Below are 27,168 nucleotides of genomic sequence, written 5' to 3'. Positions count from 1 at the left end.
CGATCGAGCTCACACCATGGGCAACCTCTTCGATTGTCTGGAATAGAAATCAACAATGGGGCAGCCGACCAAAATACTAAGTTGCACCGATTACACTGGTACTGTCTCCAGGATCGACACCGTTCTCCGTGTTGCGGACAGGTGGTAGCCACGGCTTGATCCACTTTGCTGGGATGCTCTACATATAGCAGTTAATTCAAGAACTTGTAATGATCTTTCAGCAACAATTATTTCATTTTCCCAACATTGACCATTCCGCCAGCAAAGGCCCACCCTGTTTCATTTTGCACTGGCATCTGTAAAAACAGTTTGTCCTTGCAAAGGTTGTTCCGATATGACGAGCCCTTTTCCAAGAGGCAAATAGCTGGAAAAAAGGCGATGTTGAGGGTAATGATTAGAAAGCTCAGAGTGGCAATCCATGAGAGCTAGTGCCATTGGCAAGCAATTTTGCAATAATTGCTGTATTTGTACTTCAGTATATGGAACATAAAAGGTTTTAGGCAAAAACCCAGTAATTGCCAACACTCACAACCTAGATTGACTAATAAGTTGAGCTATCCCCTCTACACAAGAAAGCACTGTTGTCTTAAGTCGACTGGAAGGGAAAAACCATTCTAAAACTAATAATGGGTCTTTCAGAGTAGTGACCCATTGAAAAAGTATTGCTGCAAGGTGTTTATCTGAATTCAAGATAGCAACATAGATAAGGAGTTTGTGGTTTATACGTCCACTATATCCATGTGCAACTTTGTCGGCAATAGATTGAAGTGCAAGTTCCTGAGCAGTTGTTAATTCCTTTTTTTCGTCAGGACCACTTCCTCCTTTTAAAAGTCCTAATAGCGGTTCGATGTCTGTGTTCGTGATACCACAAAGAGAGCGAACCCATTGAAGACTACCCAACAGTTGCTGAGCCTGAAATAAATTCATGATTTGAATGTTAAAGCCAAGTTTTTGTGGCCGCACTATAGTCTCTGTGACTTCCATATCTAAATATTTGATAGGATATATTGTCTGTATTTTGTCAGGAGCTACAACTAGCCCTGATTGTTGCAGCATAGCGGACACATATGGTATGGCTTGAGAGATGTCTAATTCCTTTGATGCTATTAAAATGTCATCCATATAATGGTATATCAACCAGTCAGTTTGTTTAGTTCGGATAGGCCTAAGAGCCCAATCGACATATAATTGACACATTGTAGGTGAATTCTTCATTCCTTGAGGAAGAACAGTCCATTGATAACATTGATGAGGCTCTTGCCGGTTTATCAATGGGACAGAAAAAGCAAATCTCTCACGATCATCTGGATGCAAAGGAATATTGAAGAAACAGTCCTTTAAATCAATGACTAAAATAGCCCATCCTCAGGGAATCATTGTAGGTGTCGGTAGGCCCGGTTGCAGAGCTCCCATGTCAGCCGTCACTGCATTGATCCCCCGTAGATCGTGTAATAAACACCATTTACCAGATTTCTTCTGAATGGTGAATATTGGTGTATTCCATGGACTTGTTGATGGTTCTAGATGACCTGCATCCAGCTGTTCAGTCACAAGTTCCTGGATATGGGCGAGCTTCTCCTTTGATAACGGCTATTGATCGATCCAAACTGGAGTATCCAATTTCCAGGTCAGTTTCAGGATTGGTCGCCCATCAATGGCTATCCCTAAAAAGGGCTAGAAGACAATGTCACACCCCACTGTAAGAGGCAATCCCGGCCTATCAAATTGAGTGGAGAGTCTGTAATGTACGGTCGAACCCAAGCACGATGAGCAGGCTCGTTTACATCGTAGATGCATATAAGTTCTTTGCTGAGTTGAGTCTGCTGTGAGCCTCCCACTCCCATTATTGAAGACACAGCTGGCTCCAAGGGCCATTGTTTAAAGGAAATGACAGTTACATCTGCACCAGTGTCTAATAGAGCATCAATTATGCAAAGCTTCAAATTTCTGATTTGTAAACCCACCAGGCGGGTTGGACAATCTTTCCCTAAAGGCATCAAAAAGGCAGTTTGTAGGGACCCTGTGACACGCGGAATCAAGGCTCTATAACTTATAATGTTATAAAGTAGGTATGTTTATTCAGCGCTGAGATGCACGGGAGAATTATTTCTCCAAAACAACGTGCGTGCCCATCGTGGCAACTTGTCTTGACTTTATACAGTGAACTGTTACATATTCCAAAAACACCTATACATATTCATAACCTTTCCCCGCTTCTTATTATAATGAGTTTGAGAAGAGTCTTCTTCCTATTTGTGCCTGTGCAGTGTCTTCTCAGGGATGAAGTCGATTGTCCTAACTTCTTTAAACTTCAATCTGTGTCTGTGTTCTCCAGATCCTTGCCATCCTTATCAGTGTTGCTTTCCACTCTTATCACAGGTCCAGATGACTTGTCCTGCTTATCAGAAATCTTCTAGCAAGAGACCCCCTTCCTACATAAAGGCTTATAGAAATATGTTGCTTTAGCTAAACAACTATCATCCTGTGTATTCTTTAAGTGTGAGCAGCTTCTATTCCGCTATTCTTTAAGTGTCAGTTGCTTCAGATAAATTATTACTATTCTGTTTAGCCTTAAGTGTTTAGTCCTTTCTTTGTGTTTATCTCAAGCTGCTAAACAATGGTTATCCTGTTCATCAATGGTTAATTCACCTAGCCCCGTATCAATCCCCCCTTTTCTAGAAAGTTAGTAAATTCTTTTACTTCTTAACCTGAAGATCTCTTTTCTAACATCTTCTCAAAATATTTATTTGATTCTAACTTCTGGCAAAGTTGATGTTTCTTCCAAGTACTATATGTGTCTCTAGTACTTTGAAGGCACCACAGGTAACATTTGACCAAAATAAGGATCATTATTACCAAAACCAATATGCCAGCTATCGTTGCAAACAGCTGTCTCCACCAATTTAGATTCAGGAGCCAGGATGTAAGTTTTTCCCAAATGTTAGTTAATCCCCATGAGGTGTTATCCTGAGTTATCATATGTAAGTTTCTATTTTTTCCCAAATTTGGTGTGTGTCTGTTTCAACCCATTTTTCTTGGTTTATATACCATATCCTAGGGTCAAAAACACAAACAGTTTTCCACCTTTACAGTTCACTTTACTTTAGTTAGCCTTAATCTTTAAAAGGTGTTAGCGTTCTGTTGTCCACTGGCTGGTAGGTGATTTCTTCACTTGATCTAAGTTCTTTCATCTTGATTGCTGCAAAGGCTGTTAACAATACTTGGTACAGTCTATTCCAGTTTTCTTCTAGTAGTTCTCCTGTAAAATCTTTAACATAAAACTCATCCCCAGGTGTAAAACGATGTACAGATTGATCTAAACCTCTAGCCCATGCAGCTTGATTTTGTTTTATTTTGTTTTAGTTTTTCGGTGTTTGTTTGTTTGTTTTCGTGGAGTTTTTTTCTTTTGTTGGGTTTTTCTGGTTTTGTTAGCCAATTAGACAAATTCACCCAATTCTGTGAGATCTTCTCCTGTATACTGCAATTATATATACAGGGCTAATGCTTTCCTTGGACCTTGGGTTGATTCCTAAACAAGGCCAAAGTAAGTGCTTGATATCAATATAAATTGTCTTCTTGCATTTTCTCCCCCTGGCCACTAGCCTGTGGTCAGTATGGAGGATGTAACTGCCAATCAATTCTTAAAATTTTTACCACTTTAGTACAAATATGTACCCCTACCTGATGACATTACTGCAGGCACTCCAAAACAAGGTATAATTTCATTCAATAATACAATTGTGACTTCTGCTTTATTTGTCCTGCAAGGAAAAGCTTCTGGCCAACCTGAGAAAGTATCTGTTAATACTAATAAATACCAATACCCCCCCCCTTTTCTATTGGGAGTTCAGAGAGATCTATTTGCATTCCTATTATTTATACAGAACATCTGTGTCCCAATGGGTTTGTTTTGGTATTCTCTGAGGTTTCTTGTTGTTTCATTTTTAGCTCCTCTAAGACCAATTTCCATAGCATTCCTGATGGCATTATTGATCACTTCCCTAGTGGTGGTCACAGCATACCCAGTCTTGTGATGTTCTTATTTCACAAAGCTGCTTCCATCGGTGTACCAGGCATCTTCCGCATCCATAAGTAGGTCTTCTTTTAGATCTGGACAGCTACCATTGCCAGAAAGGTTCTGAGCTCCTTTACTGAGTTCTTTATTCCTTCTCCTTTTCTTAACTCCTTTTCTTAACTCCTTTTCTGAGTTCTTTATTCCTGGCATGTGCAGCAAATAGCTTCCTTCTGGTCTGTCCCGAACTCTCTCTGTCCTCAGGAGATCTGGAATCTAAGGTAAGTAACTTGTCCTTTGCATAGACTGGGCCTTCTGTTGAGAGACCACTGATCCCCTTATAATCTGAGATCTTAATGATCTAAAATATATCCCAGCTGGCTTTTCTTTAAAGTGCAGCCACTCTGCCAGTCTCCCATCTCATGGGTTCTGTATTCTGTCTCCCAACCGCAAATCACTTGCACTGTATGGGTGGATCTTTCCTTGTTGTCCCAGTCCTTACATTCAGGACAACTCAAATCCCAACCATATGTTGCCCACAGTTTCTTGTTACACCATATGCATTATGTCAGGATAAGATAAACACCCACCAGTCATTCCTATACAATCTGGACAAAACTCACCATTATTTCTACAACAAAACAAATACAATTTTTTATACAAATACCCCATTTCACTGAATGAGGGAATAAATCATGTTAAGGGTTTCCCACAGCAGGAACACAGGACAGGCCTGAAGACACAAGGAGGAGTGAGATAAGATAAAGACCAACAGAGGCAAACAGAAGACACAAAGAAACTGTGATATGCATCCCGGAAAGCAATGGACATGCAACATATAACTGTTTAACAAGCATTTCCTAAAACCCACATGAACATGCATGTTTAACCAGTATAAAAGTCATGCTGCCAATGGGGGACTCATTAGTGGGACACATTAGGTGGACAAACCCATGTGTGCCCCAGAATTGTTTATTAAAATCATCCCTGCTTAATAATCAAATTGGCATTGATAATTGGGTTTGGCTTTAACATCACAGCATCATCACAAAAATAATACACACAACACAACAACATTAACTTGAACAAATCAAATTGGCACATAGAAATCAAATATTCACTCAAGCTTCCACATAACTCCAGTTTCTTTGGTTAATATCACCTATTACAACCAAGACCTCCTAATCAAACCGACAGAAACCAGATATTCATGTAGATCTTCAGTTACTATCAAGATGTCCACAGAGAAACCAAATATTTGCTTTTACAACCAAGACTCCTCACAGAAACTGAATATTCTCCTCTTACAATTAAGACCTAAACAACTTCAATGTATGCCTATAAGACGCTAACAGTCCAGCATACGCTCACCTTGCCTTATACAGTAACAACTTATGAGGAGCCAAACCACACGGACTGGTCCTCAAACCAGAAAAAGAAAAAAAATTTTAAAGCATACCTTTTTATCTGATGGTCCTTGTCTACCCCCGCAGAGATCCAGTTGAGAAGAGGAGTCTCTCCGGAGAAATCCCCGGGGGTACCCAAGAGAGTCCCGTTCTCAATGAGTCCTGCAGCCGGGCAGAGAGGGTCCCATCTGGGTCACCAAATCTGAAACAAAAAAACTTGGACTTAACAGTTTGATTTAACCATTAAGGCAGGTACACTTTATTCAGTGCTGGAGAAGACTCGGGATTTGTCCTCAGACTGCTTCTGCCAATCAGTGATTTCAGAACTTTATATATGCAGAATTGTTTCCATATCCATATTTTCCCTGAAATGACAAGCACACTTCTTTCCTGGAACCTCACTGCACATCCAGAGGGAGATGAGATCAAACCCACCCAAAGTCATTAAGGTGTGGACATATCCGAGTGGTCAATCTCAGGGACTCTATCTGACAAGACCATAAGGGTCGTTATCAGTATTTTAGTTGTTAATCTTGTTTCTAATACGTTGCAGTTGACATTCCACCTCACGATTTACAAATCACCATTTCACAATATTTAATAAGAGTCTTCTTATTCTCTGTGCCCCCAGTTCCAGCAATATCCCTTCAATGCATCAGTATGCAACCAAGGGGGCTCTTCCTTAAAATTTCTTTATTCTGACTATTACCCATTTTTGATGAAACAAAGAAACTTACGCTTAACAGTTTAATTTAACCATTAAGGCAGGTACACATTATTCAGCGCTGGAGAAGACTCGGGATTTGTCCTCAGAGTGCTTCTGCCGAGCAGTGATTTCACAGAAAATTTATACACAGAATTGTTTTCAAATTCAAAGTGACAATTACACTTGTTCCGGAACCTCAGATCAGCTTAGAGTCGTTAAGGTGTGGCCATATCTGAGTGGTCAATCTCAACGACTCTGGGTGACAAAGGATAAAGGTCGTTAAGGCTATTTTAGTTAATCTTGCTTCTAACACATTACAGTTGATGTTCCATCCCACTATTTACAAATCACCATTTCACTGATTCCTTAAGTTGTTTCTTACTCTTTATTGCTCTCTTTCTTAGCTTCTACTCGAATCTCCTCTTACACTGTTAAGACTCGCTCCCAATCTTCCTCCCAAACATCACCAAGTATTGCTTTCTGCAGATAAACTTTACTATTTCACATTTTCAAATTGTCCTTTTTACTGCACCAATGCCAATACTGTCTCTTTAACCCTTTTTTTCTCCACACATCAACTACAGAACTGTAATCCCCCCTTCTCTCTATCCCAGTCCCCAATCCTTATCTCAGGAAAACACTTGCTGAAAGCTTTTAACACTTAACTCCTGCAGACCAAAAGGGGAAAATTTCACAGTCAAGGAGGAGAAGCCAGGGGAAGGGCTACCAACAGACGCAAGCTTGGGCTTTTCCCCGTTTTTTGGGGGGGGGGGTTGTTTTTTGTTTGTTTGGGTTTTTTCCCATGTCTGGCACCAAACACAAACACCCATGCCCCTCGAAGCAATACTACGTCTCGACACACACACACAGTGCATTTAACACAGAATTCTCAGGCTATCACAAAAACAAACGCACAAATATTACTCCAGTTAGCATCCCTCCAGCAGCTGCAAATATTACCTAGGTAAGTAAGAGGTTGTGCTTACCCTTCTCCCGCTTCTCACAGTCATTAGCGGGTCCGTCCTGGCTCCCAATTGGGATGCAGCAACAACATAGGCTTGCTCGATCTACCCCCAAGATCGCTAGCGGCCGCTCTATCGGTCAGCAAACCCCAGGTACCCTCCTTCCAGTATGGGGAACTATGCTGTACGCCAGACGTCTCTGCACACTTTACCAGCGGCCCCAGCCATGCGTGGGCGTCCCCGACTTACTGACCTTCCCAAACTTTCCAACCTTCCCAAACTCCTTAACCTTTGTTAAACATACCGTTTGTCCGCTGCTACAGGTGATCTTTTTCTGCCCCGTAGTGAACAGCTGGGAGAGGAGCTCCTCCGAGGAATAAGCTCAGGGCGCGCCTAGGATGTCCGCTCCACAGTCGGTCCCACAGCCGGCAGAAAAGTCTCCTGGCTGGCTCGCCAAAACTGACACGTGGAATCAAGACTCTATAACTTATAAAGTTATAAAGTAGGTATGTTTATTCAGCGCTGAGACGCACGGGAGAATTATTTCTCCAAAACAACGTGCGTGCCCATCGTGGCAACTTGTCTTGACTTTATACAGTGAACTGTTACATATTCCAAAAACGCCTATACATATTCATAACCTTTCCCCGCTTCTTATTATAATGAGTTTGAGAAGAGTCTTCTTCCTGTTTGTGCCTGTGCAGTGTCTTCTCAGGGATGAAGTCGATTGTCCTAACTTCCTTAAACTTCAATCTGTGTCCATGTTCTCTGGACTAAATTTGGCTAAATTATTAGTATTCTGTTTACCCTTAAGTGTTAGTCCTTTCTTTGTGTTTATCTCGAGCTGCTAAACAATGCTTATCCTGTTCATCAATGGCTAATTCACCTAGCCCCGTATCACCTGTAGACCCGAATCCACCTTTACAATCTATCGATGATGTAGTTAGTACCATAGCTCAGAAAGGTATCAATTGAGCAATTTTAGTTCCTGCATAAATATGAACTGGAGAGCATAGTGCCTGTACCATAATGCTGATAACACCAGTATGATCTGCATCTATTATTCCTGGCAAAACAAAAATACCTTGCTTTGAGGCAGATGAACGTCCCAATAATAAGGCACTAAGTTCATAACCAAGACGTCCTTTAGCTGTTGAGGGGACCACCTGTACTTGATTATTAGTTAAGGTGACATCAGTGCTGACTGCCAGGTCCACCCCGGCGCTTCCTCTGGTGGCTGGTTTAAGGTTGGCCAGACAGCCTGCGGAACCGCACTCTGATGGGGTGTTATTTGTGTCATCGCGCCCCCACCTCAGGGTGCTCGTTCTCAGGTTTCCCTGTGGTGTTGTCTAGGGGGTGCCATCTCTCTTAAAGCGCGATGGACACTGATCTGCCCTGCGACCAAACTTCTGACAACCATTGCATCACCCCCGCACAGGGTTTTTGAAATGTTAATGTATTGTGCGGAATGCCTTGTCTAGCTATAGGACATTGTCTTTTCCAATGGCCAGATCTTCCGCACAAAAAACAAACGGAAGTGTTCCCCAAGCCCCCCCAATCGCGCCTCTTTGTTTGACAAAAGGCTTTAAGGCGACTGCTAATGCTTCTGCCTGAGCGCTGGCACGGACCTTAGCGCGCTCCTTCTCTTCTACCAGCCCCGCTCGACTGCAAGCTTCAATCATTTGGATCAGAGTAGCTGTTTTCGGTAGGGTAGTTAAAATACGTTTACAGGTAGTATTAGCATTTTGCACAGCAAGGTCAAGTCCTACAGCCGTTTTCGCCTTGGACGTTAAGTTCGGCGATGCATCTATAGCTTCTCGCAAGTGATCTAAAAGTTGCGAAAAAGGCTCACTGGGACCTTGCTTAACAGATGCATACGGAGGCGCTGTGCGTCCCATTTGAGGCACGAACCGAAATGCCGCCACAGCAAGCGCTTGTGATTGTTGTAAAATACGGGGATCTAACTGCGCTTGCCGATGTGGATCAGCAAATGGTCCTTCTCCCAAAAGCATTTCAAGCGTAGCTGACCGTAAGGGATTATCTACAGTCAGGTCCAGGTTAGATATTTGTGCCTGCTCAATCCTCTGTTTCCAATTATCTTTCCATAAAAGATATTGCGTAGGTGTCAGCAATACCTCTGTCGTCTTTCACAAATTGTATGGACACAATACTTGCCCTGTCACAATTTGTTCAATGCAAGATTGCACATATGGATTCCGTATACCATACTGCATTATAGCCTTTTGAATATCTCGAATTAATTTCCAATCTAAAGGAGCCCATTGTCTTTGACCACCACCATTCGAGGTAATTACCGGATAAGCTGTAGGAAGCATTATTCCTTCAATTAGCGCCTCTTTAATTAGTCCTCTCCATCTCTGACCAGTATCAGGAGGATCAGAGTGGTCAGTTTGAGGCGACTCAGGATAAGCTAGAGGCCGTGCAATAGAATCAGGCTCAAATTGTTTCCTCAATTCAGATCACGGAACAGGGCCTTTACTACCCGACAAACGGTGTAAGTGCTCTAACATTTGTTGTAACTGCTCACCCTGACGACACATTTCTTCCAAAAATTCAGGGTTGTTTTGAAAGTCTTTCAAATCAGGATATATCCTGGAGGATGGGGGTATGTCCTCCCCTGGAGTTATATCCATCTCCTTTTCCTCATTATCATCAAAACTGTCCGAATCGTTTAAGTCCTCTGCCAGAGGGATGGTGGCTGGATCTGGTCCTCCAAAAAATTCTTTAGCTCCCACTGGCAAAACCAGAGGCGGGGAAGGATCCACTTTAGGAATATTGCTTTCAGTTTCCCACATATTTGCCTCAGCTGCCACCTGGAATATTTGAGCAACAGCTGCCTCTGTCCTTGCCTCTGCTGTCATGGTTTCTAACATCTTTTTAACAGTCCCCCAAGTTCGTGCAGCCTCAAACGCTTTGGAATTTCCCATGGTAACTGAGTGCCATAAATCTCTCCCCAGGGATTCCCAAACAGTCAAATTGAAAACGTTACTAGGACACACGAAAAGTCCTTGCACCGTCCCCATATTAAAAGTCGGGACAGTGCCTCTGGGTTCAATTTCACGCCCTGTTGAGTCGCAAGCTTCATCAAGAAGTCATGGACTGACTTTTCTTCCGCAGATGCCACGATTCCCATGGCTGCTCACCTCAAGCGCGCACACCGCCGGCCCCCCCTCTTCCCCTTCCCCTTCCCCTTCCCCTTCCTCCTCTTCCTTCTTTCTTCTTCTTCTTCTTCTTCTTCTTCTTCTTCTTCTTCTTCTTCTTCTTCTTACTAAATACTACAGCAGCCCTTCCAACTGCCTTGTTGATCTCCAATTTGGAGAGTGTAGCTTCACACTGCCGACCTACCACGGCGCTCCTATCACGTCGCTGGTCACCTTTTGCGGGAGACTGAACCTGTGCAGGTACCCCGGACAAGATCACAGACAATCAATATGATTGGAAATCAAGTTGTTTATTAGCAAGCAAGCAAGCCTTTTGAACTTTTCTGCTATCTTGTCTAATGTTTACGTAATGCTTGGCTAAAGCCCAAAGTTTCTCCTAGTAGTTTTTGTATAAGTAATCTTGCACGTAGACTGCCTTCTTGTTCTTACGCTGTAGCTGCTTTTTGACCTTGATGTATTCCAAACTTCTCCCTAGCAACCTGATAAGGCCACATCATTAGACCAGCATACAGTCCCACATCACATGACAAATTTAGATAGCAAATTTTATCTGTTACCTTGAGAGAACAAAATGCTGAATGAAAGGCTGCCTCAGTCTTCACTGACAACTGCTCTCCTCACCCCTCCTGGGTCATGGGACAACAAGACGGTGACCGGGGGGTAAACCCCCTCCCATTGTAGAAGAGGATCAGGGTCGTAACCACCCGAGGAATCTGAATATGCTACAAGTCTATGGGACCTGATGAGATGCATCCCAGAGTCCTGAGGGAATTGGCTGATGTGGTTGCTAAGGCACTCTCCATGATATTTGATGTTTGCAGATGACACCGAGCTGAGTGGTGCAGTTGTTGCACATGAAGGATGCAATGTCATTAAGAGGGACCTGGACAGGCTGGAGAAGTGGGCCTCTGAGAACCTCATGAGGTTCAACCAGGCCAAGTGCAAGGTCCTACACCTGGATCAGGGCAAGCCCCTATTTCAGTACAGGATGGGGGATGATATGATTGAGAGTGGCCCTGCGGAGAAGGACTTGGGGGTGCTGGTTGATGAGAAGCTCAACATGAGCCAGCAGCGTGCGCTTGCAGCCCAGAAGGCCAACCGTATCCTGGGCTGCCTCAAAAGAAGTGTGGCCAGCAGGTTGAGGGAGGTGATTCTGCCCCTCTATTCCTCTCTTGTGAAATCTCATCTGGAGTACTGTGTCCAATACTATGGCTTCTTCAAGCATATGCAGCTTCCTATTTTAATGCATTGTTAACATTATTTAATGGGTTGAATAGCTGCACAGAGCAGAGAATGTTCTGTAAGTTTTGACGACATAACATTTACTGCCTGTATGCCTGTTATTGAATTAAATAAGTGATTGTGGTGGGTTGACCCTGGCTGGCTTCCAGGTGCCCACCAAGCCACTCTATCACTCCCCCTTCTCAGCTGGACAGAAGGAGAAAAATACAACAAGAGGCTCGTGGGTTGAGATAAGGACAGGGAGAGATCTCTCAGCCGTTATCATCATGGGCAAACCAGACTCGACTTGGGGAAATTAGTTTAATTTCTTGTCAACCAAATCAGAGTAGGATAATGAGAAAACCCCTTCCCCCCACCCCTCCTTTCTTCCTGGACTCAACTTGACTCCTGGATTCTCTACCTCCTCCCTCGAGCGGCACAGGGGGATGGGGGTTGCAGTCAGTTCATCACACATTGTCCCTGCTGCTCCTTCCTCCTCACACTCTTCCCCTGCTCCAGCGGTGGGATCCCTCCCATGGGAGACGGTCCTCCAGGAACTGCTCCAGCATGCGTCCTTTCCACAGGCTGCAGTCCTCCATGAACTGTTCCAGCGTGGATCCCCCACAGAGTCACAAGTCCTGCCAGCAAACCTGACCCAGTGTGGGCTCCTCTCTCCATGGGGCCACAGTTCCTTCCAGGAGCCTGCTCCAGTGCAGGCTTTTCACGGGGTCACAGCCTCCTTCAGGGCACATCCACCTGCTCCACCATGGGGCCCTCCACAGGCTGCAGGTGGATATCTGCTCCACCATGGACCTCCATGGGCTGCAGGGTGACAGCCTGCCTCACCATGGTCTCCACCATGGGCTGCAGGGGAATCTCTGCTCTGGTGCCTGGAGCACCTCCTCCCCCTCCTTCTCCTTGGTGTCTGCAGGGTTGTTTCTTTCACATATTCTCACTCCTCTCTCCACTGCTGTTGTTTTCACAGCAGTTTTCCCCCTCTTCTTAAAAACGTTATCCCAGAGGTGCTACCACCCTTGCTGACTGGCTTAGCCTTGGCCAGCGGTGGGTCTGTCTTGGAGTTGACTGGCACTGGCTCTATCGGACATGGGCGAAGCTTCTAGCAGCCTCTCACAGAAGCCACCCCTGTAGCCCCCAGCTACCAAAACCTTGGCACACAAACCCAGTACAGTAATGTGTAGCTTTATATAAAGAGCCTTGTTGGAAGACCCAGTTCCTAATGTCAAATAGCAAGTGTCATTAGCTGGATGTTACAAAAAATTCCTACTTTAGTTTGCAACAATTTTTCTCCCCTTTAAGCATCCCACTATTTAAGAAAGCATCACAGAAGGCTCAGATGTCATGTACTTACTTGGGCAGAGAATTGTAGTTAAATTTAGTGTATCTTTTCTAATGGACTCATAATAGAAAGCCCTACTTTGATACGAAATAATTTTTTATACAGATGCAATTTAAAAGGGACAGTGTTCTTTCTGAAGGTGGAGGATGAGATAAATACACTGGTTTTTATATGTATCCATCAAAGAAGGAGAGACTGAGAGGGCTGGGATTGTTTAGCCTGGAGAAAAAAAGTCTGGGTGGGTGTCACAGATGGAGTGAGAGGGAAGAACTTCAGTCATAAGAGAAACAACAATAAACTTTATTGATATGAAACAATGAGTTATCAGTATTCAGTGATAAATGCGACAGTGCTTTACAAGGTTCGATGGTAAGGTACACTTGGTTCTTTACTGCATGGAGGACAGGGTCAGACAGAACTGTCAGGGAGACCCTCCCATTGAGTCACAAGGTTCAGAATGGACCCCCTTGTGTTTTAAACCCACTTGGATAAGATTTTCCATGTTTAGCATGCTGCGGGGGGAGCACACCGCCACGGGGGCATCTTATCAGTGCCTCTTGAATACCTGATGGGAGAGTGTGAAGAAGATAGAGCCTGACTCTTCTCAGTGATGGCCACTGACAGGACAAGAGGCAGTGGACGTATGTTGAAATATGGGATATAAAAGTTTTTTTCTAATGTTTAAATTGTGTGCTTTCTGGGCAAACTGGATCCAGTTTCCCAGAGAGACTGTGGAGATATTAAAAACTTGAGTGGACATGGCCCTGAGTAACCTGCTCCAGTCGATCCTGTTTTGGGAGGGTGGGGGTCTGGAATGGGTTTTCTCCAGAGGACTCTTCCAACCTCAGTAATTCTGTTATTCTGCAAAGTATTTGACAATTTGTTGGACTCCCACTTATCTTGTATTTAAGAGTATCTGTCTACTTTGGTGATTGACTTTGCTTTCTTGAAATGGTTGCAAACCATTCAGGAGAAGATTATCCAGTGACCTGGCATTTCAGCTGTCTGGATTTACACTGCAGCATTGAGTTGGGACTGTTTTTGAAGATGCAGATCCTTTTTCTGAAGAGTGTAAAATATTGGACAAATAGTCTTTAGTCTTTTTGGAGGAGACGTGAAATAGAGCATACAGAACCTTCTAAGAACCAGGTGGCAGCTCACCTTGCTTTACTGACAAACAACATGCAAGTGCTAGAAATCAGATGGCTTTTTTTAATTCCTAGCTGAAGGAAGAGCCACAGACCAGAGAAAGAGGAGAATCAGGCTCCTTTTCCAAGAGACATTTACAGGCTAGCAAAGGAGATAGATAGGGACTTTGTCCAAAGAGAAGACTTTTTGATTGCTGAAGTGGTATCTTCCTTCATAACCCAGTAATGGCCCGACCTGAAGGTGGTAATATCAAGTCTAGTCAGTCTTACCCATGAAATATTGTCTGTCTGGGATTTTTTTCTTAATCTTTTGCTTTTTTTTTAAACATAACGAAGGCCCCATATATTCCAGTGACAAATACAATTTTATACAAATACCCCATTTCACTAAATGAGAGCGGCTGAGAGAGCTGGGGTTGTTTAGCCTGGAGAAGAGGAGGCTGAGGGGAGACCTCATTGCGCTCTTCAACTACCTGAAAGGAGGTTGTAGAGAGGAGGGTGCTGGCCTCTTTTCCCAAGTGACAGGGGACAGGACAAGAGGGAATGGCCTCAAGCTCCACCAGGGGAGGTTTAGGCTGGACATTAGGAAAAAATTCTTCACAGAAAGGGTCATTGGGCACTGGAACAGGCTGCCCAGGGAGGTGGTTGAGTCACCTTCCCTGGAGGTGTTTAAGGCACGGGTGAATGAGGTGCTAAGGGGCATGGTTTAGTGTTTGATAGGAATGGTTGGACTCGATGATCTGGTGGGTCTCTTCCAACCTGGTTATTCTATGATTCTACGTGTCTACATCCCTGGGCAGAGGCCAGGATGTTGTAGAAGATATTTAGTGTCTGCATCTCTAGGCAGATATTAGCATGTTTGTAGATGGTATTAAGTGTCTGCATCTCTGGGCAGATTTTATAGAAGACACCAAGTATCCCCGTCTCTGGCATTGGGATGTTTGTAGTGAACGAATGAGGTAAACGAGGTGTGAAATACATTCTCCTTATCCCCTTGGGTAACAAGTCAATCTTTACATTGATTTTATTGTTTTTCTTCTTTGGTGATCTTGAATTTCTTGGTCCTCCAGAGAATGGCGTAAAAGGAAGAGTAGAAGTCCCTCCAAGTCTCCTAAAACAACAAAAAGAAAGTCTTCACATACTCCTTCTCCGAGGTTAGTTTGATGTAAACATAGAAGTTAATGGGCAATAAAGGAGGAAAACATTTTTTTCTTAAATTGAAATATTACATAGAGATCAATGTTATGAAAGGAACTAAATCAATTTGTGTTTCTTCTGGCTCCTTAATAATCATTTTATTTTCAAAAAACAGAACACTAGAAGGTGGATTCTGATACATATATTGAAAACAATTTGGGAAATATTTTCATTGATTTAATGCCTTTTCGCTAGTCATCTCAGATAATTTCAATTGGTTAGTATGATTCATGGATTTGTTCTTCGGTATGCTTTCAGCTAGAGAGTTTTAAATCTTTTAGCAATACAAATTTGCTTCAAGTCAATAAAAGCCCTTCATTGGATAGAGATTAATTTGGTTTTCTCTTTGCATATACTATGTATACTGAATGCATGTGTTCTTTAGCACTCTTTGGTCAAGAAATCCCCTTGTCTTTATGAAGGGATTTTTGTTATGTTTTGGTTTTAGTTTTTGCTTTGTTTTGGAAACCCTCCCAGATGACAGTTTAATTTTCAGTTAAATGAATTGAAGGTGACTGAACATTTCTGAAGGAAAGGAAACCAGGATACCACCATTCTTAGTTACTGCACTGTGCAATTTACTCTACAGTATACTCAATGTATGCATTGGTAGTACATTTGTTGACATTGGATCAAATTCTAATTTTAGTAAAAATTTTCTTAAACAGAAACAAAAAAGAAAAAAAAAAAGAAAATTATACAAATAATAAAAGAAGAGAAAGGGAACACTCCACCTCCAAGAAAAAAAGTAGTAAAGAAAAAGAGAGGAAGGAGAAATCTGACAAAAGCACCCCTACTTTGAAGGTAAGCTGTGTGACCAAGTGATAAGCAGAGTGGAGTGCTGCAAGTGGAATGATTATTGGAATTCTCTCCCTTCATTTCTTTATTTTCATCACCTTTTTTTCCCCTCTGTTTTCCTTACTAAACTATTGCCACTCGGGTTTAGGTTTTGCCAGTCAGAGACATGAAAGTCATTCTCCAGTTGATGTTAGTAGGCCAGTTTGAGAAGTCTATGTGTTAGAACTTTACTGGACCTATAGGAGCTTGTGTGAATAGGTTACAGAAACACTTTGTTTTGGTTTTGCTCTCTTTTCTGTTCTGTGCCATATGTTAGGAGTTGGCTGGCTGCCTATCTGTATGAGCAGGCAGGAAGCAGATTGTGTAACTAAGCAGCAGGGCTCAGGGTTAGTTTGGCTGTGTTGTGGTTTAACCCCGGCTGGCAACTAAGCTCCACCCAGCCATTCACTCAACTCCTCCCAGGTGGGGTGGGGGAGAGAATCAGAAGAGTAAAAGTTAGAAAACTTGTAGGTTGAGATAAAAGCAGTTTAATAGGTAAAGCAAAAGCTGTGCACGCAAGCAAAGCGAAACAAGGAATTCATTTACTGCTTCCCATGGGCAGGCAGGAGTTCAGCCATCTCCAAGCAAGCAGAGCTCCATCATGCATAGTGGTTACTTGGGAAGACAAACACCATGACTCCAAATGTCTCCCTCTACTTCTTCTTCCCCGAGCTTTATATGCTGAGCGTGACATCATATGGTATGGAATATCCCTTTCGTCATTTGGGGTCACCTGTCCCAACTGTATCTGCTCTCAACTTCTTATGCACCCCCAGCACTTGCTGGTGGGGTGGTGTGAGGAGCAGAAAAGGCCTTGACTCTTACTCTGTAAGCACTGCTCAGCAGTAACTAAAGCATCCCTGTATTATCTACATTGCAGCACAAATAGAGAACATAGCCCCATATTAGGCCCTGTGGAGAAAATTAACTCTATCCAGCCAAAACCAGCACATGCTGTTAAGCTGAAAAGATTTTTAATAAACTTTCACTCTGCAGTTGAGCCTCTCCCTGGTTGTTTTGGTCCTGGGCTGCAGATTGGACTCTGCAGGAGTAAAGCTGAAGATTTGGGGAAGAGTAGTATGGGATTTTTCCCTTTCAAAATAGAAGATGGTGTGATTAAACAATTTGAAGATGTTTCTTTTCTTAATCTTAGAATTTGAAAAGCAACATGCCTTTAAAGAGTAGTTGTGGTACTCAGAATTATTCAACTGTTATAAAACAGATGATTTAGGAGACTGTCCACATGCTTAAGTAATTGTCTTACCCAAGAACTCTCTTAAAATGTATCAGTTACTTGACAGAAAATATGAAAGAAAATGGTTGAGTATTAAAGGACTGGGGAAGTCAACTCTTGCTGATTTGGAGCTGGCTCCACCTCTCTACTTGACCTTGGCTTAGAGGTAAGGAAATACTGCAAACAGAGGGGATTACAGAAGGAGACACATCTGTTCAGCACAGATCATACTTCACACAAGATGTTATCATCTTCAAAGAATTAATGGTTTCTAGAAAAAACACTGTTTTAAAAAAACATACTCTCAGAGGGACATTCTAACTTTCAAAGAACACAATTGCTTAGATGAAACTTGATTCTACTTTAGCTTAAATAAAGATTTTTCTACTTTTTGTAATAGTAACTACTTGTATCAAATCCCTCCTTTTCTTTTTGGACCTTTGATTCACATCTAAAGGTCCACATCACCCTTCTTCCCACAGGATAGCAAGGCAGGCAGAATAACACCAACACAGTTCATCTACATCTATTATAGAAATATGATCCTTTTCAAAACTATGCATTTTACACAATTAATACCGAGAAGACAATCCCTATTATGAGTGATCAACACTAAATTTTGTGACAAGGAAGGCAACCACCCAGTCAGCAATATTCCACCTATGGGGCTTCAAATTTATTCAGCCAATTGCTTTCTGCATCCTCTCAAAGATCCTGATCTTGTCGGGCAACATTCTGAATTTGTTCTATCTGCTTATTAAGACCTTCTGTTACATTTGGGCTATGGATGCAACAAAGATCCGTGTCCAATTTCAGATCCCCACAGACTCTATGCTCTTTGGCCAGCAATAAATCTAAATTGGGCAGTGTTGTAATACTGCCTTAGTATTGGCCTGTATCTGCTGACTCCTTTGGTACCTGCTGAATCCTTTGGCAACAAAATTGGCCAGTGTTTCCTCTTGCCAGGTAAGACTTCCAATGAGACTCCAATTTTTCCAGGGCAGTCCATCCCGGGAATAAAAAAAACTCTGTAATCCCCATCCTACCTTAGTGGATGTGCTAGGCCCTTGCCAATTATCCCTGCCACCGACTCTTTTGTTTTTTCTCCAATACCAAGGGTTTATTTGGCTTCACTCCCCAATAGGGCACAGTGTCAGGAGGCCTAAGGTTGCAGGTGTATTTTCTTCAGTAAAAGATAATATAGTAGTCCAGGACCCACTTCCCAATACCCATGTGCTGTACTCAGGGGTTGGCACTTGGGCCTGTGAACAGTTAGAAGTGTTGATACGGGCTTCTCATAAATCTCATGCTCTCTTTATAATTGAGGGAAGGCTGTTATTATTACATCTTCCCCTGCTAAAGTTGCATGCGATTTTTCTGTGTATGGCGATATTAACCCAAGCTAAGCTTCCAGTTTTAAAGGGTGTTGTTTAATTCTTACCAGAATCGATCCTAGTTTCAAATCACCTCTTGCAGGTTCTGCTCCCTTGGACCTCCCAGGTATCTTTCCAGCCCACATTGTCAGGACCACAGCATCTTCAAACTCTTGAGGGATTCTTTTCCTTGAATGTTGACATCCTGTAATAATAAAGCTGTTGCTTTGATACATTTAGATTCTGGCATATAAATTTTGACTTCCCCTTCTCCAAATCTTATTTGAGCTTCTAATTTTCAAGCAAATCCTTTCCTAACAATGGTTCTGGAGAGCCTGGCAATTACAAAAACTGGTGAGTTAACCACTGTTTTCCTAATTTAAATTTGAAATATTTAAAAAAATGGTCACCTTTCCCTGGCTCCCATCACACCAATAATGATTATACTTTGTTATATTTATATTTTATTATGTATTTTATATATTATTATAATTATAATTTCAAAGTATTCAATAGAGAATATGCAGCCCTGGTGTCCACCAGAAATTCAATTTCCTCTTCCCCCAACTTGATTTTAACCAGAGGTTAAAATTCCTCCGATCTCCTTTAATCCTGTTCTACAGAGAAGAGGGGATTCGGAAGGGTACCTTAATTCAAAAGAGGGCATTCCTTTTTACATTAAGCACACTGGTTTTCTCCTGGCCGTACCCAGACTTCCTGTGGTAAGGGGCTTCAGCCTTGGCCCCTTCTCCTGTATCCTCCCTATATCCTCTTTCTCCATGAGTGTTCCCTTCTAGCACCGCTATTAATCTCTTTTTCTCTCTGTATGCCACTCAAGTAACGCACAATAACTTTCCTGAGTCTTCAGGGGTGACTAGTAAAGCAGTGTACCTGATGTTATTTAATTTACTTACGTGCAGATGTATAATTTTTCCCAAAAATCTTATGCATAATCTATTACTTTCCAAGATCTAATTTTAATACTATTACAAGATTACAAGATTTTGCAACAGTCAAAACTATTGCTGATTTGGAGCTGGCTCCAGCTCTCTGCTTGACCTTGGCTTAGAGGTAAGGGTATTACAGAAGGAGACACATCTGTTCAGCACAGATCATACTTCGCACAAGATGTTATCATCTTGAAAGAATGAACGGTGTCTAGACAAAAACACTGTTTTAAAGAAAACATGCTCTCAGAGGGACATTCTAACTTTCAAAGAACACAATTACTTAGACAAAACTTAACTCTAGCTTTGAAAAATGGCAGTTGTCTAAGCTTGTTTATCTTATGGCAATATATGCTTTGAACTAAGGGAAATGCTTTTCTAAAGAAAGACCAGTTGTGCATGGAATAGACATCCTGTAGGATAAGATAAGGAGGCAGGGAAGCCACATTGCTGCACTGGCAGAAAAGGACCATTTTTTTCAAAGTTTGGGATGCCTCCCCACTAAGGTCAAAAGTTTACCAACAAGGAAGACTTCAAGCCTTCATCTTTGGACCCCATGAGGGGTCCTCATGACCACCAAAGGATCAACTGCGCATACGAATGAGGCGTGGAGATGTGTTAAGGATGTCTCGAAAAAAAAGAATATGTAAAACATCTTTAGAAGATGAAATGAGTATGCATAGATCTGTAACATAAAAAACATGCTGTTTTCTCACTTGGTGTGTGTGTTTGGAGGAGCGATCCCAGCGCTGCAAATAAAAGAATACCTGCTTAATAAGGACCATTCCGTTGTTATTGAATTATTATCTCGGAATACTTACCCAGACGCCCCTGGCCTCCCACTTCTGTGACGAGTGCTAGAACATGTTGTAAACACACTCTAGAAACTAAAATTCTGAGAGTTTTGAATATCTCTTTTATTGTGGAATGAAGTCAGCAAAGCAAGGTAGACAGCACTGGGCACGTGGCTGAGGCAGGGCTGCATCTAGCCAGAGGTGCGCCCAGTCCAGGCTCCCCCCCCCTTTTATATATTCCTTTTCGGCACAAAATTGGTTACATTTGGGCGTGAAAGCAGTTGCTCGCCCAACCCCCATCAGCACGTGTTGGGGTGGTCTTGCCACGTGTCTTTCAAGAGGGGTCAATCCAGGCAGTCCGGCGGGCAGTGGAAGGCTGGGGGGCAGGGAACGACACGGGGGACGGACAGCTCCTGCTGCTGCAGAACTGACCCTCCTCTGAACCTGGCACCACAGACAAGCTGGCATCACCAAAGAAAGAAGACATTCCACCCCATGGCTTAAGCATTTGGATCTCCACCCCCCCTTGACCCTCCCCCATGTTTCTTTATTCAAGCCAAAATGCTGAATATTCTGTTTATTACAATTTCCCCCTCTAATATTTGATCTAATTTTTGGCTTGAAAATATCTCTTTTAATAATTTTTAATTCCTCCACCTTTCTTTCCACCATTTTTCTAACCCATCCCATGTCTGAACTAGAACATGAACAATCCACTAAATTTAAACCACAATTAGCGTCCACATACTCCCCCTTCGGTTGCCAACATATAATCCAGAGCTAACCGATTCAACAAATGGCTATTCTCGTCGAAAAAGACAAGTCCCATTCCATCCTTTGGTTATTCACTATAGGCCATGTTTCCACAGATCCAATATAACCCTTCAGAGACTTCCCACCCAATCTCTTTGGGAAGGCTCAGGATCCAGTTCTGCTTCTCTATTCACAATCTCTGAACACCCACTTATCCCAACCATTTAAGTTTCCTTTTGAGGTGTTGCCAGCAGAACTTCCCAATGAGAATTTCCACTGGCTACGTCTTTTCGGAGCCACTGATCTTTCCCAAATAGATCTATTTCTTGAGATCCCCATGGCCATTGTTCCCCCATGTTTGTCCCTCCACAAACAAAGCAATTGGTAATACTAAGTGCCTTTGCAATATTTTCCGCAAAGTTAATAAGTTCTGGGCGACCGTTGGGATTTCAAACTTGGCCCCCGTTTTCAATTTTTCGTAAAAAGAGTGGAACAGTAGTTCTATTTCTTTGTACCGGGGTCTGGTCCCCTTCCGTCAATTTATCATAGAATAATAGAATCATAGAATCATAGAATAACCAGGTTGGAAGAGACCCACAGGATCATCGAGTCCAACCATTCCTATCAAACACTAAATCATGCCCCTCAGCACCTCGTCCACCCGCGCCTTAAACACCTCCAGGGAAGGTGACTCAACCACCTCCCTGGGCAGCCTGTTCCAGTGCCCAATGACCCTTTTCGCGAAATATTTTTTCCTAATGTCCAGCCTAAACCTCCCCTGGCAGAGCTTGAGGCCATTCCCTCTTGTCCTGTCCCCCGTCACTTGGGAGAAGAGGCCAGCACCCTCCTCTCCACAACTTGCTTTTACGTAGTCATAAAGAGCAATAAGGTCTCCCCTCAGCCTCCTCTTCTCCAGGCTAAACAACCCCAGCTCTCTCAGCCGCTCCTCGTAAGACCTGCTCTCCAGCCCCCTCACCAGCATTGTTGCTCTTCTCTGGACTCGCTCCAGAGCCTCAACATCCTTCTTGTGGTGAGGGGCCCAGAAGTGAACACAGTATTCGAGGAGCGGTCTCACCAGTGCCGAGTACAGAGGGAGAATAACCTCCCTGGACCTGCTGGTCACACCGTTTCTGATACAAGCCAAGATGCCATTGGCCTTCTTGGCCACCTGGGCACACTGCTGGCTCATCTTCAGTCGCTGTCAACCAACACCCCCAGGTCCCTCTCCTCCAGGCAGCTTTCTAGACAGACTTCTCCTAGTCTGTAGCACTGCATAGGGTTGTCGTGCCCCAAGTGCAGGACCCGGCATTTGGCCTTGTTAAACCTCATGCCGTTGGACTCAGCCCAGTGGTCCAGCCTGTTCAGATCCCTTTGCAGAGCCTCCCTACCCTCCAGCAGATCGACACTGCTTATATCGACACTTATATCCAGCTGTTTCCCCAGTCTACTCTTTCCCGCTTCTTGTTCCTTTACATTCGTAATGAGTGTGGTATATCAGGGATTCAGTGACCTTCTGACCTGTATTTATTATCTGTTTATTACACTTAGTATGATCTAAGGCTCACACTCTAGCAATTAGCTAGCTGTAGCATTCATGGTATGCTACAAAAGGGAATGATCCATCACTGTCAGAGACAAGAAAGTCTGAAACAACGAAAAGAAAAAATTATCTATGATATCTCACACTGTCTAAGCACGTCCAGTGGTTAGTACTTTGGCAGGACAAGCAGGAGGGGAAAAAGAAAGGTAACAAAAAAGGTAACAGAAACGTTACCACCAGTTAGGGAACTGACATCAACAACATTGCCATCAGTTCACATGCTCGTTGCTTCCTTTATCCCTCAAATTACAGTAGAGTCAGGAGAGAGGAGTGAGATTATGTCAGACAAACAACCATACAGACACCAAGGTCAGTGGAGAAAGATGGGGAGGAGGTGCTCCAGGCACCTGCAGCCTGTAGTGAATACCATGGTGAGGCAGTGTTGTGTAAAAAGGGTAAAATGTTTGACAACTTAGTGATTCTATGATTCAATGAAAACAAATCTACTAAAGTCAAAACTTGTCCTTTGGAGTCAAAGTAAGTCCAATTAAATAAAGCTAGGGCTGGTTTAGACTTCAGTGGAGCTATTTTCACATCACTTGACTTGTTTTGTCTTCAAATGATTTAATTTGATTTCTGTGTAGTTCTTTTGCATTCAATTAAGTGGTTTGATTTCAATAAACGTATTTTTATGTCAGAAGACTTGTTTTGCAGTTAATGACTTATTTTTACTTAATTGGATTTGTTTTGACTTCAGTGGAATTGGTTTGACTTCAAGTTGATTTCAATTATTTTCTTTTGACTTCATTAGTCTAGATTTAAGTTCAATAGACTTGTTTTGACTTCAGTGGAATTCAATAGACTGGTTTTCACTTCAGAAGACTTGTTTTGACTTCAATACATTCAGTTTGACTTCAGTGAATTTGTTTTGATTTCAATTGACATATTTTAAATGTAATAGATTAGATTTGACTTCGATTGACTTGTTTTGACTCCAGTGGAGTTGTTTTGACTTCAGTGTACTTGTTTTGAATTTAGTGACCTTATTGTGACTTCAGCATATTGTTTTTTTTCTTCAATGGACTTGTTTTTACTTTTCTGGACTATTTTCACTTCATGGGGCTTGTTTTGAGTTAAATGGAATTGTTTTGACTTCAATAAATTTGTTTTTATGTGGGTGGTTTTATTTTTACTTCAGTGCTTTTCTTTTGACTTCAGTAAACTTTTTTTTCCTAAATTGGAGTTATTTTGACTCCATAGGATGTTTTGACTTTGCTAGATTTGTTTTGAGTTCAGTGGACTTATTTTGACTTCACTGAACCTGTTTTCACTGCACTGGATTTGTTTTGAGTTCAATGAAATTGTTTTGACTGCAGTGAACTTGATTTTACTTAAGAGGACTTATTTTGACTTCAGTAGATTTATTTGGACTTCAAAGGTTTTGGTTTTTTCACTTCAAAGAACATATGTTGCATGTCATAGATTAGGTTTGACTTCAATTACTTGTTTTGAATTCAGTGGAGCTGTTGAGACTTCAGAGAACTCCTTCTGAATTCAGTGGAGTTATTTGGACTTCAGTGTATTTGTTTTGTCTTCAGTGGACTGTTTTTGACTTCTATGGAACTATTTTCACCTCATTGGACTTGTTTTCACTTCAGTAAAATTGGTTTTGCTTAATTGGACTTCATACGATGTTTTTGGACATTAGTAGATTTGTTTGGACTTCAATAGACTTGTTTTGAGGGCAATAATCTTGGTTTTGCTTAATTGGAGTACTTTTGACTCCAAAGGACATGTTTTGACTTTAGTAGATTTCTTTTTAATTCATTTGACTTGTGGACTTCAGTGGACTTGCTTTGACTTCAAGTGACTTGTTTCTACTTAAGAGGTCTTGTTTGGAATTCTATGTGACACGCGGAATCAAGACTCTATAACTTATAATGTTATAAAGTAGGTATGTTTATTCAGCGCTGAGACGCACGGGAGAATTATTTCTCCAAAACAACGTGCATACTCATCATGGCAACTTGTCTTGGCCTTTTACAGTGAACTGTTACATATTCCAAAAATATTCATAACCTTTCCCCGCTTCTTATTATAATGAGTTTGAGAAGAGTCTTCTTCCTGTTTGTGCCTGTGCAGGGTTTTCTCAGGGATGGAGTCAGTTGTCTTAACTTCCTTTAGCTTCAATCTGTGTCCGTGTTCTCCGGATCCTTGCCATCTTTATCAGCGTTGTTTTCGCTCTTATCACAGGTCCAGATGACTTGTCCTGCTTATCAGAAATCTTCTAGCAAGAGACCCCCTTTCTACATAAAGGCTTATAGAAATATGTTGCTTTAGCTAAACAACTGTCATCCTGTGTATTCTTTAAGTGTGAGCAGCTTCTATTCCGCTATTCTTTAAGTGTCAGTTGCTTCAGATAAATTATTACTATTCTGTTTAGCCTTAAGTGTTTAGTCCTTTCTTTGTGTTTATCTCAAGCTGCTAAACAATGGTTATCCTGTTCATCATTGGTTAATTCACCTAGCCCTGTATCAAATAGACTTCTTGAAATTCACTGACCCTTTTTGAATTTCAGTGTAATTTTTTTTTTTTTTTTTATTTCAGTGGACTTGATTTAATTTGCTGGAGTTGCTTTGACCTCAATGGATTTGTTTTTACTTCAGCTGACTCATTTTGACTTTGCTGGACCCATTTTCACTTTACTAGACTTGTTTGAGTTCAATGGAATTGTTTTGACTTCTGTAAACTTGGTTCGGCCTAAGTGGACTTATTTTGACTTTAATGGATGTCTTTTGAATTTGTTGGATTTGGTTTGGGTTCAGTGGAATTGTTTCGACTTTAATAAACTTTTTTTTATTTCAGTGGACTTATTTTGACTCCAATGGATGTATTTTGACTTCAGTAAACAACTTTTGCTAAATTGGAGTTATTTTGACTCAAAAGGACACATTTTAACTTTAGTAGATTTTTTTTTTTTAACTTCAGTGGACTTGTTTTGACTTCAAACAACATCTTTATACTTAGAAGACTGGTTTGGAATTCAATGGTTTTCTTTGAGTTCAATGAGCCATTCTTAACTTCAATGGATTTTTTCTTATTTCAGTGGACTTATTTCGATTTGATGGACTTGTTTTTACTTCAGTAGAGTTGTTTTGAGTTCAATGAGCTTATTTTTATAAAATGAGTGAATGCTTTGGTCTAGAATGGTTATATATGATTTGAATATACTCAGTAAAGCCCAGTTGCAAAATTTGAAATGTGCAGGGATTCCTCCATCAGGGAAGCAGCTAGCACTAAAAGATGCTGCTTGTTAGTTAGTTCTCCTGATCGCCGTTTCACTGCCCCAACAAAACCGAGGATAAGCATTTGCTACACTGTGGACTGGTCATGTGTAGATTGAGCACTCTTAAAAAAGCTTGGCTGCAAAATTTGAAACATCCTGGGATTGCTCCAGCAGGGAAGGTTACAGTAGGGAAATCTGCTGGTTAGATTCTACTGCTATCCCTTTCACTGCAAACTAGAAACCACTTATTGGTGACAACTTTGCTATAGTGCAACCGTCCCACAAGACTCTAGTTTGCAGATCCTGGCTGTAAAATTGAAGCATCTGGGGATTTCTCCCGAAGGGAACATGCTACAATAGAAAGCTGCTGCTTGTTACTTCCTTCTCCTCGTAGCCCTTTCACTGTCTGATGAATACAGGGGATAAGCGCTTGTTATGCTGAAGAGCGGTCCTTTACAGCTCATGCACGCTAAACAGAGCCCAGCTGCAGAACTGAAAACACTCCAGGATTGCTTCACCAGGGGAGGTGCCAGTAAGGAGATCTGCTTCTAGTTAGATTCTACACCTGCTTTTCCTTTCACCGCAAACAGCCAACTGTGGATCGGCGACAGTTTTGCTACTGTGTGCTGTCTTGGAAAGCATACTAGTTTGCAGAGCCTGGCTGGTCCAGGTATTTCTCCTGAAGGGAAGGTGCTAGGACAGGAAGCTGCTGCTTGTTAGTTCCTTCTCCTAAAAGATAGCCCTTTCACTGCCCAAACAAAGCCAGCGATAAGTGCTTGCAACGGTGAAGAATGGTTATGTATGCCTCACTGTGCTAAACAGAGCCCAGCTGCAAAATTAGAAACTTCCAGGGACTGCTCCTGGAGGGAGGCTGCTATCCCTGAAAGCTGCTGCTTGTTAGTTCCTTCTTATAGCCCTTTTACTGTCCCAACAAATCCGGGGATAAGCATTTGCTGTGCTGAAGAATGGCCATGTATGGCTTGAGCATGCTAAACAGAGCCCAGATGCAAAATTGAAAGCATCCAGGGATTTATCCCTCAGGGAAGGTGCTAGGAGTGAATGCTGCTACTAGTTCAATTCTACTCTTGGTTTTCCTTTCACTGCAAACAGCAAACCAAGGATCAGCAAATGCTTTGATGCAGGAAGGTCTCTTGCAAAGGACAGTAGTCTGCAGAGCCTGGCTGTAAAATTGAAGTGTCCAGAGATTTCTCCA

At 42.2% G+C, this 27,168-nt stretch overlaps 1 protein-coding gene across 1 annotated transcript in view; it reads left to right on the top strand.

Annotated features, from left to right (window-relative positions):
- The window catches only part of LOC138733774 (splicing regulatory glutamine/lysine-rich protein 1-like), a 74,101-nt gene extending 49,092 nt beyond the window's left edge, over nucleotides 1–25,009 (top strand). The window contains exons 10-12 of the mRNA XM_069881267.1: nucleotides 15,065–15,148; nucleotides 15,860–15,995; nucleotides 24,923–25,009. Coding sequence (XP_069737368.1) covers nucleotides 15,065–15,148; nucleotides 15,860–15,995; nucleotides 24,923–25,009 — 307 coding nt within the window. The remainder of the gene's footprint in view (nucleotides 1–15,064; nucleotides 15,149–15,859; nucleotides 15,996–24,922) is intronic.
- The last annotated feature ends 2,159 nt before the right edge of the window (nucleotides 25,010–27,168 follow it).

The sequence above is a fragment of the Phaenicophaeus curvirostris genome (genome assembly GCF_032191515.1).
Source record: "Phaenicophaeus curvirostris isolate KB17595 chromosome W unlocalized genomic scaffold, BPBGC_Pcur_1.0 scaffold_34, whole genome shotgun sequence".
In the NCBI taxonomy this organism is placed as follows: Eukaryota; Metazoa; Chordata; class Aves; order Cuculiformes; family Cuculidae; genus Phaenicophaeus; species Phaenicophaeus curvirostris.
Note: the sequence above shows the minus strand (reverse complement) of the source record. Positions and strands in the feature narration are given on the sequence as shown.